General features: G+C 38.5%; 1 protein-coding gene across 1 annotated transcript; it reads right to left on the bottom strand.

Annotated features, from left to right (window-relative positions):
• Nucleotides 1–516: 516 nt before the first annotated feature.
• Nucleotides 517–19550, bottom strand: LOC117372039 (basic helix-loop-helix ARNT-like protein 1). The gene is made up of 20 exons (XM_033967758.2): nt 19401–19550; nt 12477–12663; nt 11446–11509; nt 10146–10293; nt 9889–9909; nt 9710–9742; nt 9182–9211; nt 8377–8534; nt 8117–8196; nt 7864–7956; nt 7507–7624; nt 6702–6851; nt 4528–4774; nt 4333–4439; nt 4069–4219; nt 3776–3855; nt 3592–3700; nt 2993–3086; nt 2734–2818; nt 517–2587 (listed from the first exon to the last, which is right to left on the bottom strand). The coding sequence occupies exons 3-20, from the start codon at nt 11489–11491 to the stop codon at nt 2430–2432; spliced, it is 1908 nt and encodes a 635-aa protein (XP_033823649.1). The 5' UTR covers nt 11492–11509; nt 12477–12663; nt 19401–19550; the 3' UTR covers nt 517–2429.
• Nucleotides 19551–21077: the final 1527 nt, after the last annotated feature.

Here is a 21077-nt window from a genome sequence, read left to right as displayed (position 1 = left end):
GACAGGCAATAGATTATTTAGTTTTTCAGATTTGAAGTATTGTTTAAAATGTAGTTATTTTGTTAGCGACCATTTCTAATAAAGCATGTAAAATTGCAAAAAGTAATTCATAAGTAGGTTTCTTTACAGCAGTGACTGCACAATCAGCATTTGTTATTTGTAGGATGGAAAAACAAGCAGCCAAGCTCAGCGAGTAATGATTACAAAAATCTTTTACATAACCCATCTACAGTGAATTCATAGCGCTGTGTGCACTGTACTTCTGGGTTATTCTAGACAGTGACAACTAAGTGAGCCTTATTCAGCATAAAATATCTAGTTACTTTCCACCCAATTATCACAGAATACACATTATGGTGAGATTTGTCCTATGCAGCAAAAAGGTGACCCGCATTCTTTCTCTCTCGTCATCCTGGGAGCTGCCTACATCTGGATGGCAACATTATAAAAATACCAGGGCCATTCTGATTGGCTGAGGCTACACTACTTAGTCATGAATGATCCAAGAGCCCAACATGACAGAAACAAATAATTTTATTTGAAAAATATTTCACTGCTGATACATACAATACACTCATCATACTCATATATATTTGCATAAAGTATACTCTTACATGATAATATTTAAAGATCTGATACATTATTGTCAGTGGGGAGGGGTAGCAACATGGGGACACCTTGTTGTAGTGTAGAAACATTGAACAGAAAACCACTGGACCAGAGGAAACAGGGAAGAGAACTGTCGTCTGATTGGAGGAGGACTGGGCAGTAACTGGATACATGAGGGTGTTTACAGCATAGGGGCTCTTGCTGTATTACTATGTTATAACCATATGCATTTTTCATGTAGACACACTACAAACAATAGAGTTAACATGTCATTTGTGTTTATTGCCAGTAGAAGGAATCAAGCTAATTGTGAGCAAAATATTTATATTTACGGTATACTGTGGTCCCAAGATATTTAAATCCCATTTTAAGTTTTATTTTGTTTTGTTTTTTACTAATAAACTGAACATTGACAGAATTTTTCCTTAAGAGTATAAATATCGAGGCTAAACAGGTTAACAATTTATTTTATCTTGTTTGGCTGCTTTAAAATAATAATCGTTCTTCTGTCTCTGTGACAGATTACAAATAATTATTTACATTTTAAAGGTTGGCATAAGACAATTTGTTATACAGTTCTTCTATGACAGGACCCTCCTCCAGGCTCAGTCCTCCTCAAATCATACACAGAGCCTTTGTGAGAGCAGAGTTCTGCTGGAAATATGAATCAGTGAGACCCCCTTACCCCCTCCACCTCTGACCACAGAAAGTGATTAGAGAACATTGATTCCTATACCAGTCCTACCCTGTTGCGTAGCTTTCTACAAATTAGCCCTCTCAGCTCAAAGCTAGTTTGCACTGAATCTTAAACAGCCACCATTTGGCTAACAGAGTATAACCAGCTCAGAGGTATTTGAACATCTCCCATGTTCAACCGGACAAAGCCACAGAACAGCCATTTGTTAGACCACATTTCCTGTGGTAGTATTTGGGCATTGGGCTCAGTGAACCGTATGTGACGTAGTGGAGAGGCAGTGCGATCCTGACGTCAAAGCTTTTTGCTGATGCTGAACAGGGAGCGGTACAAGAGCAGAGTGCAGCTAATGGCAGTGAACAATACTTTTCCTTCTTGACCCAAAGCCTTAGAGCCACAAGATATTACATCTCAGATTTTAACTCAATAGTAAAGGTCTTCCCAGTCTCATACAAACCTGTTTCTCATTGTATTTGACAAGACTTGGTTTGCTCAATCCATTTAGGGCCACATCAACTTGAATGATTACTATTTGCCAATGTTGCCAACTGGCTAATGACTGCAATATGGTGAGAAACAGACTTGAAAAGACCTCTATTGCACACTTTACCAAAGCAGCCTAAATGTGTCCACCTTTTAGGGTTGTGTGAAGGAGGGGCTGTTTCCGGGTGAACCTCGAGAACAGGAGCGCTGTGCTTTCCACTTTGTGTCTGGTTCTGTCCCACATGAAACCTGCTGTAACTGTACTGTAAAGACTACTATCCCAGGGCATCAGGAGTTCAGTGTTGGCTGAGGCAGAGTCACTGTTAGACAAAGTTCAGTCAGACGTATTACTCCTGTTATGAAAAACATTTTACTAAACACTGCAAAACGTCCGTCTCATCACAGCATTGAAAGTAAATTGTTGTTTAACGTTGAGTCTGGACCGCTGGGATAATCTGTTCAAATCCTTCTGTTGCGGGCCACTTGGAATGATGAGTTGGAGTGGATCCAAACAGCGGCAGCTCTGCACCCTGTCTATACCTAGTGATATTTTAAGAAGGCTTGTGTTTTTTACAGTGTAGTCATGGGGATGGTCAGACCCTCTCCAGCAGTGGCTCTGGGGCAAATAGGAGTCCTTGGACCATTACAAAGGCCAGGGCAGGTCACTGAAGTCCACGGGACCTCCCAGCCCAGCATCCGCCTCCAAAAGGGACATGATGACCGCCATGGCCGCCTCGTCATTACTGGGACTGCTGGAGCCCGGCTCGTCTATAATGTCTATACTGAGGTGGGAGTTGTCACCTGGACACATAGAAACAGTTATATGAAGAAGTGGAACAATGACATCCAATAAAAGGGTGAAAAAGGGTTAATTATGATCAGTATGGGAAAGAATCCAATATTATATGCTTTGCCATTTTTGTTCCATTTCAGTAACAAGAACTTACTCATAATGGACTGGTTCGAGTAAGGGTAGCCCACAGAGTCAGGTCCAGGAATGATTGGCAGCTCAGGCGTTCCTCCATTTTGAATCTGCAATTGTCATTAAGAGAAATTTACAGGTGCATTACTTTTGGGTTCATCAGAATTTAATCTACTTGTTTTTATGTAATAGAGGCACAACCCTGTTTTTTGAGTCTATAAATGTACCAATTCAATAAGTGAACGTCCTTCATGTTTCAACAGTTGATAGCACTCAGGAGTTACCTTTTTCCCTCCCGGTGAGCAGGTGTCTGGAGGAGGCGTGCTGGTGATGTTCAGAGGACTAGAGCCACAACTGGAAGGAGAGGAACCCCGAATCCTGAACAACAATGAAATTAAATACAATTAGACAAATCACATTATGTTACATTTTAAAACTACTGCATTGCAATGACAATTAGAAGACAAAGATGATGACTGGTACAATTTTAGCACCAGACTGTGTCAGCCCTTAAGCTGTGCTTGGAGCAAATCAGTTGAACATATGACAGACAAAAAATGCATTTCCGTCAGTTGTGTCAGTGACAGGTAATAACAAATTCTTCAAAACTCTGATCTCCCGTTTAACAAACTTTCCTTTAAATCAAGTTCCTCCGCCGGGCTCATGTTGTCTTTGCTAAAATCTTTGAATATTTATTATGATGACAAACCAATGTATGTAGTTGAGATTAGTTAAAAAAAGGCTGTACTGTGTGGATCAAGAAAAGAATTACTTGGGAGATGATGCTTGAAGTACAAATGGTTAGACCACAGTCATGTTATGACATTTTAATAAACAATTTTAAAAATTTTAAAACAATGACATTAAAAATATAAGACATCACCTCTGAATCTCCATCACTTCTTCAGCAATCATGCGGCCAATCTTGCCAGCCCCTGCTCTTGTCCCACCTGGAATTCCAGGTACTGTTTGCAAGGCTCGCCGCCCCCCACCTTAGAAATCACAAACAGAACATTTACGATGACCCAAGAACAGAAATACATGTACAGTCATTCCAACTAATTTACCTTCTGATGTGAGAACACTGTCCATACTCTGTGGAGAAGCTGCAGATTGGGGGTAGTCTGACCCTTCCATCATGGGACACCTGCAACATAAATCACAAATGACACTCCTCAGTGTTGGACGAGGGAGGCTACAAATTAAATACAGGGATTGCTTCCAGTTTTTTAGAGCTACATTTTGGAAATTTTACATTTTGGAACCATAACATTTAGCTGCATCACACTGGAAAGGTGCAGGCACCATTCTTCTCATAACTATTAGACCCAGTATTGCAGAGGACTAAAATAGTACTTACGACACAACTGTGTTTGTGGACACGATGTACTCCACCTCCTTCGTCCAGGGGTTCATGAAGCTGAACCAGCGGCTGCGGAGCGTGATGAAGGAGCCATCTTTTATTTTAAACTTGTAACAGTTGGTGTTGATTTTCTCTCTCATCTGCAGCACTGTTGATAAGAGCAACAAGAAAATGTTAAATTATTCATCTTTTCGTGTTTCAAATATTTTATCTTGCACTATACACGGCATATTTCTGCAAGATAAACAGTAATCCACATACCTTGTCTGTGACACTCTGCCAGATGACTAATGTCGTCCTGGTGGAAATACTCATAAAAGGAGGTCCCGAGCAGCTCTTGAGGCAGGTAGGCTAGGATTGCTGTTGCTCTGTACAAAATAAGATGTGATAATATTGTCATACATGTTGCACTGTATAACATCAATAGTGTATAGAGAAGTGAATCCATGATCTTACCTCTGGTCGACAAACACAAACTTGCCGTCAATGGCGTGTCTGGACACATACTCTGTGGGCTTGACCCTGATGTCTGCGAGGCTGGGCTGTGGGACAATATGAGGGTGCAACCGTCCGATAGCCACCAGGCAGCTCAGGTTACACCCTTCATTGTCTGGCTCATTGTCTTCATCAAGGCCCATTTTTGTGGGAGGCCAACTCTTCAGGTAACCCGTGCTGTGGATGGTGCAGAAGCTTTTACGATCAGCTGTAAACAAAACAAGAGACAAAAGTGTTACAGAGAGAGATGGACAGGAGAGACTCCAATGGGAGCCCAGCACCATGAAGGATAATCTTACAGACCAGTGAGCTGAACACTAGTCACTGGTCCTAGAACAGGACACCAGCTGTGCCCGCCTGATCTCTTCATAAACTCTTACCCAACATTCGCAAAGCTTAAAGTAAAGGATGTGGATGTCCCCAAGAGGTGTCTACTTGGTGATTGTTGTCATTTTAAATTAAAGTATGTTCAATAATTTATATGTAAAATAACTCTACTGTAACTAGTATGTAAAGTAACTCTGAAAGTTGCAAGTAAAATATGATATGCTCAAGAACTGCATTTGTGCACTTTAAAGATAAAGTTACTATCAACCAAAAAAAAAACAACACTAAATACGATGTAATGTAATTGAAATGGAAATCAACATATGATACAAAGTAATTGGTGTATGGTTGTTGATGTTGTAGTTTTGGTTTTGGTTTTTTTTAGTAGTTACATTTGCCTACAACTGCATAGTCACAATAGTTTGCCTGAATGGACTTGAATGTTCCACAATGAAAGCCACTCAAAACACACTCAAGTCCCCTTCATTAAACAGAGCCACATGAAGCCATATGTTTCCCATGCTCTCAAACCCTATAACAGCACATAGCCAATTCTCCCATGGCCCAAGTTTAATATTATTTACCACTCAGTACTCATCTGCCAGAGCAATGTCTTTACCATTCAAACTTTTATGGACCAAAATAACCTAAATTTGACCCAATGGTAATTTAGAGAAAAATTATTTACAGAATGTGACACTTGAGGGACTTGTAGAGCAAGCTCACTTTGTGTTGAACCTTAATCACTCAAAAAGAGTGATTCACTCAAAAAGAGTGATTAAGGTTTAGGTACAATATTTAAAATACTTTAAAAAAGGAGAAGCATGAATCATTATTACTGTGTCAATAGGACCAATAACTGCAGAAATAATTGTAATGTATTAATCCATAAAAAAGTAGAATATCGTTATTATATACACAGAATTTTTGAGGAGATCACACAAATTACTAGATGGATAAGTAGATACAACTACAAGAGCCTACTTCCTGTGTTGAGTAATAAAAGGGGTTCAGTGAGTAGTGGGGTGTGATTCCTGGTTTAATGAGGATGTGGCCCTAAAAATAGAAAGGCATACAGGAGGCACAGCTTTCATCTCAGCAGCTCTGAGAACAAACAGATTTAAGGTATGCAGGGGATTGGAAAAGCCCTTTGACTCAAAAACTCTAAGCACAGCAGAAGATATGGCTGGCGTGAAGAGGGCTTGGCACTGAAAATGAATGAATAGACGCAGTGTTTGCCATAGGTTTATACTGAGACTACAAGCGATCCATACTTGAAATATTTTATTTACTACAGTTATGGAGAATAAATGTCACTGTGTCACTGATAAAAAAGGGCCGATTACAAAATATAGTTACTTCTGTATGTTTGAGAGAATACTACAAGAAGGGCTGGGTACTTAATCAAATTTGACTAAAGATCGAGATTCAGTCATGTCTAATCGTCAATGATATGGTTGGGTCTAATCAACTAATCCTCTGTCACTAAAAGCATGTGGTTTGCAGCAGAGTTCAGATTTTGCTGGAATAAATTTAAGTTGTATTCAATGGCACTGATTAAAAGTCTGTCTTGTCCATGTTCATAAAATAAATACGGACGTTAATAATCTTGTTTGCCATATTTCCAAGACTGAATGACAAGAACTAAATACAACATGTTTTACCATTTTTTTTATTCAGCTATGGGAGTTTAGGAGAAAAATTAGACTATGAGGGCCACCATAGTCTCCTCTATAATGGAAAACACAGAATAGAAGTATAGGGTGAAGCATAAATGTATGAATACACATTTGTGTAGAATTGTGCACCTTTTTTCTTGGAGCAGGTTGAAGGGAAGTCTTTGTCCTCCACTTTGACAGATGGCCTGTTGCACTTCATTCTGCAGAAAAATGACCGCCTCGCCCCCGAGCACAGTCGAGAGGGACCGGGGGTAATATCTGTCTTAACAGGAAGACCAGCTGCCAACACACAGTACACAAGAGCATGTGTTCACTTCACAATAAGAACTGATGTCATAGAACAGGCCTTCACATGGCTCTGTCTGTTATCTAGGGCCTGATAAAGGCACAGTTGCAAAACATTTTCTCTTTTGAAAATACATTTGCTTTCTTCAATTCAATCTTAGGTTTCTCAAAAGGATATCAGGCCTTCAGTATTGTAATATGGCACAGACTGAAAGTACAAATAGTTGTTGTGTCACATAAGAGCTATTACCAACTAAACTTTGTGCCAAGGACATGAATTGAAGCATGAAGAATTTTAATTATATGCACTTCTGTCCATTATTTAATACACAGTGCTGGACTCATTTGATAATTGCATTACTCTATTACTAATTGTACAGGGTGCACCTATTTAGACGTCATGAAAAATCTTGTTGTACCTGTAGTTAAGAAAATAAAAACACTCTACAAAATGAAATACATGTGATTCTTGTAGTAATTTATCAGTTCATATTTTAATCTTTTCTTAAATGTTGATGCTCCTGAAGTTGTTTACAGTGTGCACTCTGAACAGAATCCTACTACATATATGTGTTGCACATCTAATCGCAATCGCAATACTTGTCAAATTGCTTTTTCCAAAATGGTGCAGCTCTTAGTGCAGACTCACTCTTAGCGTCGATGAGCCTTTCTCGTGGAGCTGTATCAGAGGACGACAGCTGTTCTTTGACCTTTGCAATGTCCTTGGGGTGAAGATAGTCAAATAGACTCTGCCCAATCAAGTCATTCTGGACACAAGAAATAAAGTTAAACATAAAAAAAACAAGACTTCACAGACAAGTGCATAGACAACAGACTTTTTAATTTAATCCAGAGCATTAAGAGGGTTGTATAAATAATTCATGTTTTGCATTTTAAAACTGAAGTGATTTAAGCTTAAATCAACAGAAAATGTTATTTTTAGTTTAAAAATTTAATACAGTAACTTAACATGGTTTTGAAGAAAAGTATATTTTATTTTATATACCTGACTGTAGTTTAAAATCTTATAAACAGATTCAGAAACAAAGAGTATTTTGCCACGATCACATCCAACAACAAAGAGGAACCCGTCAGCCGCCTGCAGAAATGAAAAGAACATGAATAATTAAATGGTGCCAACTGTACAAGCTGCCCATATAACAATAATTTGTTACATGAACTTGCCATGCAGTTCTATTATAAATACTGCACAAAAATGTGTTTTACTCAGGCTAAATTGGCTAACCCCAAGTACTTACTCGTAATATTAAGTGCTTGAGCTCATCGTCTGACAGAAAAGAAGGTTTGTAGTTAGCTTCTGTGTATGGGTTTGCAGCACCTGCATAGCAAAAAAAAACACCTTTGTCACATGGGAATATTTTTAGAAGTTTAGAAGTTTCATGTCAACTTAAATTTCAGGAAAAAAAGACCCAATGGAACAAAATGTTTTGTGTAGTTAGTACGTTTGATACAAAATTAAAAATCATTGAATCATTGAAGGTCATGTCAGTTAGCTGACCTCTAAGTGTCTTCATGTGCTGGACGGCCATGCGCAGCACTGTGAGCTTGTCCAGTTTGCGGGACATAGCGTTGCAGGTGGGCACCAGTGAAGCCAGCTCATCGATGAAGCTGTTCATTTTATCCCGACGCCTCTTCTCGATCTGACTGTGAGCTTCCCTGAGGGCAAACAATAAACATTTAACAATAGACCCACACTTTCAGTCAGTTTTTGAGTGTTAACAACTCAAATACCTCACACTAGAAAATGTGCTATTAGACATATGCTGTAGACTGGGACCAGGTACTGTCTCCCAAAATTCAGATGGGTGTGATTGACAGGTGAATAAACCAATCAGGGGCGCATGGTATATTTGTGTCAAAACAAACGTGAGGTTTATTATGTTTTTTTCTTTTACAGAGCTTACTTGTTAAAAAAAAAAAAAAAAATATATATATATATATATATATATATATATATATATATATATATATATATATATATATATATATATATATATATATATATATATATATATATATATATATATATATAAATTACACAGAGGACTGAGAATCAGCATGACCAGCTGCCAAATCAAGGCAAAGCACTAAATGGTAAATTGAGGTAAGTTATAGATTTTATGCTGAATGATAGAGGGCTATTGGAGTGTATATTTAAGAGCAAATGTCCACTGTATTTGGACTCGCAAATCATTTGTCAGAAAAATTCTTTGCAGTGCAAAACAGAAAGTAGGGGACTGGGCCAGACTAATTGACACAGCCCTCTCTGTACAGAATCAGAAGGAAAGAGAGGGTCATTTTACCTGGCATTTTTTATCCGTCCCTGTTGGTCACTAGAATGGGAGATATAAAAATATATATTAGTTTGGAATTTTCAACCATTAATTTAAAGATATTTTAAGTAGAAATTAAACAGAGCAAGAGAGGTGTGCCGGCCTCATTTTGTAACCTCAGTTAAGATCATCAGCATCAAAGCTTATGCAACCTGCTAGGGTTACATAGCACAGTACAGCCAGACAGCTGATTCATTACAAATACTGTATGACTTAGGTTTCACAGTTATGTAAAATTTAAGAATCAGGAAAAGTACCCCACAACCTGAACATTATATTACATCCTCCAACACTGTCCAGTTCTCTTATATATGCATATCTTTATCCAAACACAAATGACTCATATGTGGTTAGCTATAAATTTTGCTGGGAAACATTTTGAAACTACCATTTTTATTCAATGTACTATAAAGATGAAGTGAATTTGATACTGTTGAACAGGTACATCCAAAGCAAGAGGTCATATGTGCTTTTTAGAGCAGATTTCCATGATCTTACCTCCCCAGTTTATCCTTGTCTGGGTCCATGTCACTAATGAAAGAAAGCATGCATGAGTTGGAGTCAAAGGACACAGAACAATCACACAGAGTTCAGAGGAAGACAAGGGCTCAGACTTTAAGCACAAATCATTACAGGAAAAACACAAGATTACATTTTTATGTCACGTTTGAACTTACTCAAATGAGAAGCCATCAATTCTGAAAAGAAGCACAAATTTATATCATCAGTTTTTCTGTTTGTTACATTACAACATTGAATTACAGGTAATTATGTTACCAATTATGCATTTATTGGTTTTCCAATCAAAATGTTCAAATATGTTCTTAAGAATGTGCAAAATGTGCAATTAACTTAATCACTTTACATTCCAATTCATGTCTTTTTGATTTGATCATATCGATGGGAGCATGTGTGAGTAGTGGTCAGTACTCACTGGTAGTCCGTGGTACTGCCCTTCCTCTTCCGGGTGTAGTCCATGCCGGGCGTGCTGATGGAGCTGGAGATGAGATCAGTGGAGCCCGGGGACATGAAGTCTGACATGGTAGACGAGATGTCCATCCTTTGATCTGCCATCAGGTCATCTGTACAAATGAACACACTGTGATTACTGTGAACACCATCTCTTAATACTATTAAATAAAAATGTATTTTTATTGGCAAGGAGAGGGGTAATACATTGGCAGTCCTAATGAATCTGATTCACTGAGCCAGCACTTTTTGTACATAATAGGCTTACTTACTACTGCTTGAAAATCAAGCAGTCATCTATAATTTTACATAGAACATCAACACAAACAGTAAAAGTTTAAATGGCTTTGTTTGACCGTTGCCTTCTCATACTCATCAGACCAGACTGTACTAATACCAGGCTGGTATTAGCCTGGTTAGTACTTGCATGGGAGAGTGCTGGGAATTATGGCTGGGCTATATTATATCATAATGATATATCATTATTTGGTTTGGAAGCAATATTAAATAAAGAATATTCCAATATATAAGCACATGCACTGCAGCCGATTTCCCCTCAGTTGCAAGTGGAGGTAGAAAGATAATGGAGATAATTGCTACAGCTAATGCTCAGAGTAGCTTGTAAACTGACTGCAGAGGCTTTCCAGATGCTAAAAACATCAACAGAGACACTGAAAGGATGTGAGGAGTGGAAGCAGAAACTATAACTTTAACTTAAAACAATGTATGACACAACGAAATGTAGGCCATATCTTCACTCATTTTACTTCCTGTATGTGTATGCTGGTGTATGAATGTGAACGAATTAGATCAGTGTTTTTTTGCAATTCAAAAACCGCAAACAAATCCCTTTTCGCACATGTGCACACATAATGACAGACTTTTAGGACTCTTCTCTAGTGAAACCAATGTGGTGTGTTAAAGACCAAAAACATCATGATATGACATTACACAGTAGAGTGGCATATTTTATAATGAAAACAAGGGACTTCTTAAAGCAGACCTATTATGCAAAATTGTCATACAATTGTAATTAACAATGTCATAGCCATTCCCCCTTCTAATTTAAGTAAGCAATCTTTAAATCGCTTATTTTCCAAGACACCATATTGCCGTTCAACCCCCGTTTTCACCACCAACAGCATATGTCCAAACAATATTGCAATTTATAATGTGTAAATTATAACATAATAATCCATGGGTGTCGTAAATTATAACTACAGTAGAAACCAGAAGCTTACACATACACTTTTTTGAATACTCACCACAGATATTCATCACAGCTTCTGTGTTAAAATCATCTCCTTCCATCCACTCTGGAGCCCTCAACTATGAACAGAGAAGATGTACCCTTTAACAATGTATACTGCGAGTAAAGTGGTAGCTCAGAAAAAGAACTTATATCTGGGTCAGCTACATGAACAGGAAGCTGCCATTGTCCTTATATCTGGATGCATAGTATTTACTGCATTATGTGGAGCCTGAACCAGGTCATGGCAAAGTTGTAGAACTGACAAACATTGAGTAACATCTCCCTCAGAAACACATCATGTTAATATGTGACACTACATGAATTAACATTTTGTCCAGATATGTACAATTTGGGGAAGTTAAATAGCTTTAATGTACCTACAAAACAACATCTTTAGAACATCAGATTTTAGTTCATAATGTTACTTGGCCTGGAGTGGAGTAAAAGCAGGCTTTCCCCAGTGACAAAATATTGTCGAAAATAATGATTCAGGCATATAGCATCTGTGACAAAATTACAAATTGATGAATGCAAGAAATGTGTGCAGTTGACCATCTTGTTTAATACTGTAAGTACCTGGTCCATAACTATTATATTTTTGAGAAATCACATGTTTAGTTATATTGAACACTTTTCTGAATCGTTTGCTTTCTGAAACACTATTAGGATGCCACAAATATAATTTAAGATCAAACTGTCCAAAAAGGCATGCACACAGAGTCATAACAATTATGCTTGTGTATAACAATATGATTGGGTTTACATAATAAACATAGCATTACAATGCACTGTAGTCTGACATCAATTTCACCAATTCAAACCATGGGGGTTCATCTGCTGGATTAGACTACATGACAGGCTGACACCAGTTCACTAGTAAGTGTTTTGAGAGACACTGACTGGAAATATAGGTAAGGCTTTGACCCATCATTGCTCTCACAGTTTAGCCTTTAGCTAAATAGATTCTTCCTTTTTATTGGCATAACCAATAGTAATCCAGTTAAAGCCCCTATAGAAAGCTGGAGAGGAGACAGCAGCCATTACCTGGACTGGAGACTGGAACAGTGCTCCTGGACGGCCCCAAATTTGGGTGGATCAGTCTGGTCTGCTCCGTGTTGAACTGGTCTGGGTCTGGTGGGATTCAGACTGACCTAGTTTCATTCGGTTTGGTGGGGTTTAGTCCTTCTCAATATGATTTGATGTTTGAGCTATAGGCACAACTGGTTCAACTCTGGAGAGAGACAAATATTGAAGAGTCATTAGTAATGTGCAGAGGGGAATGCTTTATATCCAAAATGTGCAGCCACAGTACTCATACTCATTCAACTTGTATCACTAACATTCAGAGCCATTACAAATGTGGGAAGGGGGCGGGGGGCAATATAATAATTAAAAAGAAAAAATATCGCAGTTTTTAGAGCTGAGATCACAAGTTTAAATTCATCACCATTCAGACAGTGTGTATCTTTTCATCCTTCATTAAAAGGGTAACTAAAGCCATTTGCTGCTTCTGAGAGTTGACAAATATGAGAAGTGCAAGGGAACCGTGTCTGTGTTGAGCAAAAACAGGATTAGATTTTTATTGCCTCTCTAGCCAAATCCCACGGCATTATTATAAAACCTGTTAGCAATTTGAAGTTGTAAAAAATCACAATAGAAATGTTTTCTAGAATCATTCAGCCCTAGGACATTCCATTGAGCCACTATGTCTTCACAGTGACTGCTGTATGTGCACCCATCATGTCCATATCCAGCATGAACCAAGCTAATGCAGCTTTGAGGACAAAACTGTAACTCTGAGCAGGTCTAAAGTGAAAAGTGAATAGAGTATAGTGAGAACAGGCTGAGGGTGCAGTGAGGTGTGGGCACAGGCTAGGTCAGGACAGACATGGTGAGCTTCTTCACTGGGACAAAGGCCTAAGACAAAGGCCTGTGCTTAAAGGGAAAAGTGTCAGAGACACTGGAGGAGCTAATGGGAAAACCACAGTGTCACAGAGACACTGGAGAAGCTGAAGAGGAAAACCAGTGTCACAGAGACACTGGCGAAGCTGAAGAGGAAAACCACAGTGTCACAGAGACACTGGAGAAGCTGAAGAGGAAAACCACAGTGTCACAGAGACACTGGAGAAGCTGAAGAGGAAAACCACAGTGTCACAGAGACACTGGAGAAGCTGAAGAGGAAAACCACAGTGTCACAGAGACACTGGGTGAGCTGCAGCTGGACTGAAAACTGGGTCAGCGGGTCTCTATGGTCCACCCGCCACCTTTTCCTCCTCCTCTGCCTCAGTGAATTAGCAGCAGACTTCTGTACTCAAACTGACGTACTGCTCCAGAGCCTCTCCTCCACAAAAAGGACACTAGTAATGCTGCCTTCATGTTTCTAGGGAGTAGATTACCCTTTCCACTTGGGAACTGGACATTACAAATACATTTGATGAAGTGCTTTTGTGCTCATAGCAAAATGAATATGGCACTTTGGGTTAGTTCAACCTGCTATATGAAATGGAGCCAGAGTTGAATTCTTGAATTTACCTAGAAATAGCTACTCAAACAAGACCAATTGAGAATTTCCCATTTCAGAAAACAGGTTTGAAGTGGTATAGACCACTGTGAGTTTAGAATAGGTGAAAAGCCTGAGCTGAAGAGATCTCTGGACAATGACAAATATGCATGGATAGTGCATACACACTAAGCAAAAATATAGATGAAAGAGAGGCTGAAGCTGTCATTTTAGATGTCATGTTGTATTCTCACGTGTCACCACTAGATGCTATCTACATTAGTTGCTGTCTGACAGTGTGTCAGCTTTGGCCTGACAGAAGCAGACATAGGTGAGCCTGAACAAAGGCCAGGTGTGGGGAGGGGAGCATGGAACAGGTTTCACATCTGCCATCTACTGCTGAAGAAATATAAAAACAAGGTCCTGGTGTCCACATACGAGGTCATTAAACTGTCGCTTAGTGCTGATAGAAGAGTATAACACATTATAGTTAAGATTCAAGATGGATTTTTGTTAAAGGCATATGTCTTCCTGCACCTGCACTTCAAATGAGCCACATTGTTTCAAGAGACACAATTGTTGTTTCTAATTTTGTTTTTACACTCAGGAAAAATGTTGCTCTGTTCAGGCCCTTAAATAATTTTTCCAAATCATTATTCAAATGTGATTTTATTTTGTTCTATCAAAATCATTAAAAAAGAAGAACAAATGTCCTCATATGTGGATATCTTTTTTCTCATAATGTATTTTTACACTCATCAGGTCCCAATCAGCCCAAATAACAGAGAAGTTAATAAAGTATGCCATGCTCAGGTCTTAGGAGGTTAATAAAGTTGGGAATGACAAATAATAATCTAGGCATTAACGCAACCTTTACACATGTGTCATGATTCACAATTCTCGCTGTTGTCATCTAAAATGTGGGTATCAATTTTTTACCCAGTTCTCTAAGAATAGGGGACATTTATGTGCAATTTTAGGTCCCTGTAAAAAAAAAGTATGTAATTATGTAATGTATATGAGCATCACCAGTTAGACTAGCAGCCACAGCTAAATTTGATTAATATTTAAATCTAGCCCTGTCGCAATAACAACTGCTGAACTTTGGTAACTTAAAAAAAAAAACGTAGAAGTTCCTCACTAGTACAAAGTACCCACAGTAAATATTGACACCCAAAAACAATACATAACACATCCAACAAAAATGTTAAAATATGTCTTAAAAAATTTAAATGATGTCTGGATCATCACGTCTATGTAATCCCTCAGGATCCAAAGCAAAAGAAAATTCTGTTCTGTCAAAGTTTTAGAGTGAAGGCTTCCACAGGTCTGGTCCGGTTAAAAAACTTTTGTCCAGTTTACAGAAATTAATTTCCTTTTGCTATGTGAAATGGCCGTAAAACTACCCAAAAAAGTGCTGCAATTCCATTATAAACGATACACTCAATGTTCAAATTTTGTTTATCTTCAAAACAACATTAACAATAGTGCAACATATTGTACAACTCCCACTAAACCATCTATGGAGCACGCAAACTCACCAAAGCCAAAATTGCTCATATGCGTCGTGGATATTAGTTTGGTGGAGCTGACACCACAGAAGACACAAATGATTAGGTTCAATACAAAGTCAGTCTAATTGGCAGCCTCCACCAAATCCACAGGGCTTATTTATAAACATACTCTCCCATATTATGTCTGGAGCTTTGCTATCTCTCTATGAAAGACAGCAAAGCAGCCATAAACCAGTGAATCATTCATGTAAGTGTTGGCTCTGAGCACTCACACAGGTGAGTCAGGAAATCTGGCTTTTAGCCACTGTATAACCGCAACACCACACGCGACACTAAATAAATAAAGTCTAAATATAAATCTGCATCTCAAGTCTCCCGACTATTTTCAATGATCAGACAAAAAAGGAGAATGACACTAGTGACCTGCTCACTACATTGTGTGTACTAGCCCTAAAGCACTACCCCATTACACTGACCGCAGTCCTTTCAAAATGATTTACACCCACTGTGGATAAAAGACATCTAATAACAGCCAATACAAAATGTCCAACATCTCCCTCTAACGCGCAGAATTATCAACATTGGCTCCAAACAAAAACAAGCCATGGTTTTGTTGGAGATCAGGTCCTAAAGATTAAGTTTAATATTTTTACAATCCTGAAAAAACTAAAATCGCATAATTTCAAATTCTTCTCCAATTTGAAATTTTATACAAAGTTGTATAAAAGTTCATAAGTTCAAAGTTCATAATTGTCTATAAGGCTTAAATAAGCCTGAAATACTGACCATTTTGAAGTCTGGATAATTTATGTGACAAGAGTCTGATTATGGCGTGTGGCTAACACACACTCACATTTATGTCTACAGTTTATTTGCATTTAGTCAGAGGGTAAAATCTCCTCCTCACCCTCCGCAGGTGGTCTCGTCCCCTCTTTTTCCACACTCGGGACCTCTACCAGAGGCCTGGGAGCTTGAGGGTTCTGTGCAGTATCTTTGCTGTTCCTAGTACTGCACTTTTCTGGACTGAGATGTCTGATGTTTTTCCTGGGATCTGCTGTAGCCACTCCTCCAGTTTGGGGTCACTGCCCCAAGTGCTCCAATAACCACGGGCACCAATGATGCCTTCACCTTCAAGGTCTTCTACAGCTCTTCTTTGAGCCCCTGGTATTTCTCTAGTTTCTCATGTTCCTTTTTCCTGATGTTCCCATCACTTGGTACTGCGATGTCCACAACTACTTTACTTTTTCTCTGAAAAATAACAAAACGTCTGCACTATTACAGACAGGTATAATAAGGCCTGTCACTGTAACTACTATACTGACTTTTCATTAATACATGATAGATTATTTTTGGGGGTCAATATTTACATTGGGTACTGTTTCTGCACTATGATAAGACTTGGGCTGCAGAATGTTGAGTTATAAACTTCTATGACTCAACAGAATGCAACACTTGAGTCATTTGTTTAATTATTTATTCCAGACGATTATGTTACAATATTGTACATTTAGAATTGCTTTTGGGGGATAATTCTGCTTTATGGTCTGATTTTCAATAATATTCATGTTATCAATGTTCATCAAAAACAATTACAATTAGATTTGAGCTGTAGAGGGTAGAATAAACATCTGACTCATTATGAATGCAAAACTAGAAAGATGTAGTGTATTTAAGCATGTTATTCTCCTATTTATGCATTGCAGATCATGCTTTTAATGATATTGTACATTTAGAATCATTTTTGGGGAATAACCCATTTGTTTTTTTTGGTTTTTTTTTTTTCTTTATCTTGTATATTTTCTTCAGCAATACATCACAAATTATGTGGCGCTAATCACATGATGTTAAAAAGGAGCGTCTTTATCAAATCTGTTCAGCTGCTCTATAAGAAGCTATTGTATTAATAGAAATCCTGTCCGTATTTTCCCTCATACTTTGCCTGTGTAATCCAATCCGTTCTACAAAGTGATCCGGTCCGGTTTTGCACTATACCGTAGTGGGGTCCGGTCACAGCGGTGCTCGCTGCTTCTGCACTTTAAACTCGACAGAGGCAAATGCTCAAACAGCCCCAGGAGAAACTTATGCTGGAGTTTGTAGATGATAATAAAATATATATTAATGCTTAGTGGCACAAAATGCAAGCCAAATCTAATAATTTAAATAAGTCTATTGGCATCATTTGTTTGACAGATACATTGTGTACTGTCACTGTGCCTGGGTTATAAAGCAGTAAAAAAATCAAAAGTGAGATTTGCTCCTGTGACTGCTGATTTTGTCTACTACTGCTTTTATTCAGAAACACACCACAAATAACTGCATGAGATCATAACTTCAGAATTAATTTCTGCAAATGATTAAGGCCTTAATATGAAATAAAACAATGACAATTAAACAACATTAAACTATAAGATAATTTAATGAAAACAGCTTTATGAATATGTTTGAGGTGTTTTACAGCCATTTAATTGTTTTAAACAATGTTACATAAATTGAATTTAAAACATAACAGTAAGATAGCTGACAATTGATTTTAAATCCATTTAATAAGAGGTCTATATTTTTCTCCCCCCACATGCACGAGTAGTTGTACGTGATAGTGCATGTACACAGCCAAACATATCCCCTGCCAAATCAGTAAACCTAGGGGTAAACACTGACATCTGTTAATTTAAGCACCTCCACAGCTTAGGGGGCAGATGATCTCAATTAATGTGTTTCAGCTTTGAGGAATTTTGCCCATTCAAAAAGATATAATACTTAGTTTTTAAATGGTTAATTGCTTATGGAAAGATTTTCACTCTGAAACCTGTGAATATGCTGCTCATAACTTTTACCACAGTTAACTGTATGGCCATAGGTCACAGGATCTCACAAATCAGGATCTGACAGTGGGACACTGTTCTTTTGGTGAGTGATTCAGTGCTTCTCAGTTTAATGTAGTTCTGAACTGAAGTCTTTTAACAACTCACTCCAACCGGCTATCCTCTGATGAGTGACTTACAGGTGGATGTGACCAATTACTGTGAAACGTGAACAAAAAGCAGCAGATGGCTTGAGTTACCCCTAAATTGCATAAAAAGAAAATAACGTTAACTGCACAAATCGCGATAAAAATGTGTCATCAGTTTCAAGAATACGTAAGACAACTATTACATTATAATAAATCCAGATTCAACATTACAGTGTATGTGTGATAGGACACTCGTGCGAGATTGTGAAAATAGTTCAATAATTCAAAGTATTAGTGATAAACCCGAAAGAAGTAAAGCATATACGTTGCATTATAATAATGAAGTTGTCCACTGAAGTCCTCAATGGCACACGCCGCAGAGGACTGCAGAAGCAGCAGTCACACACATTTCCACAGCTTATGCCAACACAGTGTCACGATACATGTTCTAAGCACTCACTGGCTTAACACTGGGGTCCTGCTAATAGCTCGGTATGTGCTACGATCACCGTGCGAGAGAAATGTGATTCAGATACATTACGATGGACCTACCGATGTCCACTTCTGACAACAGATTGGGTCTGGGGGAGAAGCCCACCGAGGCCTGTTTACATAGCTTTAGCTTAGCCTTTTAGCATGGTTCGCACTACTGGGGTCACGCTAGTAAGCAAACCCCCTGGTACTTACCAAAGATTTAGCTTCCTAGTTCGGGGTTTATGGATTGATACATTTATTCCGACAGAGAATGGTACGTAAATAAAAGGCACTGCGTTGCATTTTAACCATCTTAACCTCGACACCAAATAGTAGCATAGAGCTAATAGCTTAGCTAACTGTGAGGACTTGGCCAGCAGCTAGCGTCCCTCCTCCTGCTCCAGAAAACCACACTGACATGACCACAGCGATGGGAAAACATCGACGATACGAGACGCGGATTGAAGCCTTGCAAACTCTATAATACATGGTACCGACACATACAAGCCTCATTATCCTGTCATACTTACAGTACATCCAGTAGAAGTCAGGATCCATTTAAAGTCAATGGATAACGTGTAATAGCAGCCCATAGAACTGTGACATAAACGATTTTCTGTCGGTGACCCAGTTTCTCTTCACCGTCATGCCTGTCGGACCACTAACCTAGTTTTTCCACCAATGGCATCCGTGATACCGCCGTGAACGCCCTGGTATCCAATGAGAGGCAGGTTCACCGCGGGGAAATATGACGGACGTGCGCACGGACCAATGGCGCAGGGGGCAGAGCGGAATGTAGGAGCCTCTTATGAGCGTGTGGAGAACACTGCATTACGAGACGTCCAGTGGCTTTGGCTCCTCTCCTGATTATGCTCTACACAGCCAGACCGTGTAGGCTATTTTGATACCTACGTCTGATATTACTTTTGCTATTCTTAAATATCAGCAATGGAGCCAAAACATCGGGTATTACGTGTTTCTTATGTAAGAGTTCTTTCATTCAATGTGACAAGCGTGTCCTTACCATATCCATCCTTATACGCGCCCGTGAGGATGCATAACGAATGTTTGCAGTTCATTTGGGCAGGATATAGTGGATGGATGTGGATGGATGAATGTATTTACTACCTTTTGTCTAAGCTACCAAGAGACGCTGAATCATACCAAGCGTACGCTTGTGTCCCCCACCCCTTCTCCCCGAAAATTATATGCCTGTATGACTTATCAAAAATAGACTTATGCACATTTCTGAAAATTACAGTAAAAGCAAATGTACAAATCTAGTGGAGTTAAATAAATAAATAAATAAATAAATAAATAAATAAATAAATAAATAAATAAATAAATAAATAAATAAATAAATAAATAAATAAATAAATAAATAGCAGGCTACTTTAAAGTAACAAGGTTATCTTCCATTACTCTCGCTATGATAAGCAACCATTGTTCACTCAAAATACATCACTATCATATAGAGGAACAGGCTGATCAGGTAGCGTTTGAGAATGTGAGCTGACGTGATATTCACGGCAAATTGAGTGTGCAGTACACTGCCCTTTGGTTTAAAATCATGTGGTCGTTCAAACAAACTCCCTGTTTGCTCTGGGGTGTATAAAATGTAAAACATATGTATATAAATAAACAGTAAACATATAATTGCCAACAAAGTTGATCTTTGACATTTTTATAATTCCCCCTTTTTTAAGTCGTGAGCGCTCTCTCATGAGTGGACACAACGACTGAGAATGGTACTTATATTATACCATAGACTACATTGAGGTTGAAATCTATAATAGGTTTAATGTTTTGTAATATTTCGTTTTACCACTAGATGGCGGCGTTCGGTTACGTATAATGCTGAGATCATTTTATATTTTATACAGTCTATGGTTCAGATCGCGGAGTCAGAATCGCGCCAAACGCCTTTAGTTGAACGTCTTTGCATTTGAGGTTAGACGCGTGAAACTCATAGACGCGGGGGGCATTTCGCAGACATTTCAACTCTGGCGTCTGACGCCGTGACATACATGAAATAATTCACCTTTCATGTTTTTCACGTACTTAAAAAGTTCATCATGTGTAAAAATCAGCATTCACCTGTCTAACTATAAACTTTATTATTTTGAGCTTTGTTTATTCCAAACTACCCAATGTCTAATTAATTAATTTCCAAACTACCCAATGTCTAAATGGCTGTTGTGCGGCAT

This window comes from Periophthalmus magnuspinnatus, chromosome 6, assembly GCF_009829125.3.
Source record: "Periophthalmus magnuspinnatus isolate fPerMag1 chromosome 6, fPerMag1.2.pri, whole genome shotgun sequence".
In the NCBI taxonomy this organism is placed as follows: Eukaryota; Metazoa; Chordata; class Actinopteri; order Gobiiformes; family Gobiidae; genus Periophthalmus; species Periophthalmus magnuspinnatus.
This window is presented reverse-complemented; position numbering and strand designations above follow the sequence as displayed.

What these genes read in the sequence shown, in the direction of transcription:
- LOC117372039 (XM_033967758.2), bottom strand. Translation starts at nt 11,491, where the DNA reads ATGGAAGGAGATGATTTTAACACAGAAGCTGTGATGAATATCTGTG. An exon ending in AACCTGCTCCAAGAAAAAAG is followed by an intron (nt 4,775 to 6,701) that starts GTGCACAATTCT and finishes TTTTGTTTACAG; the next exon opens with CTGATCGTAAAAGCTTCTGC. An exon ending in CTCGAACCAGTCCATTATGA is followed by an intron (nt 2,588 to 2,733) that starts GTAAGTTCTTGT and finishes CTATGTGTCCAG; the next exon opens with GTGACAACTCCCACCTCAGT.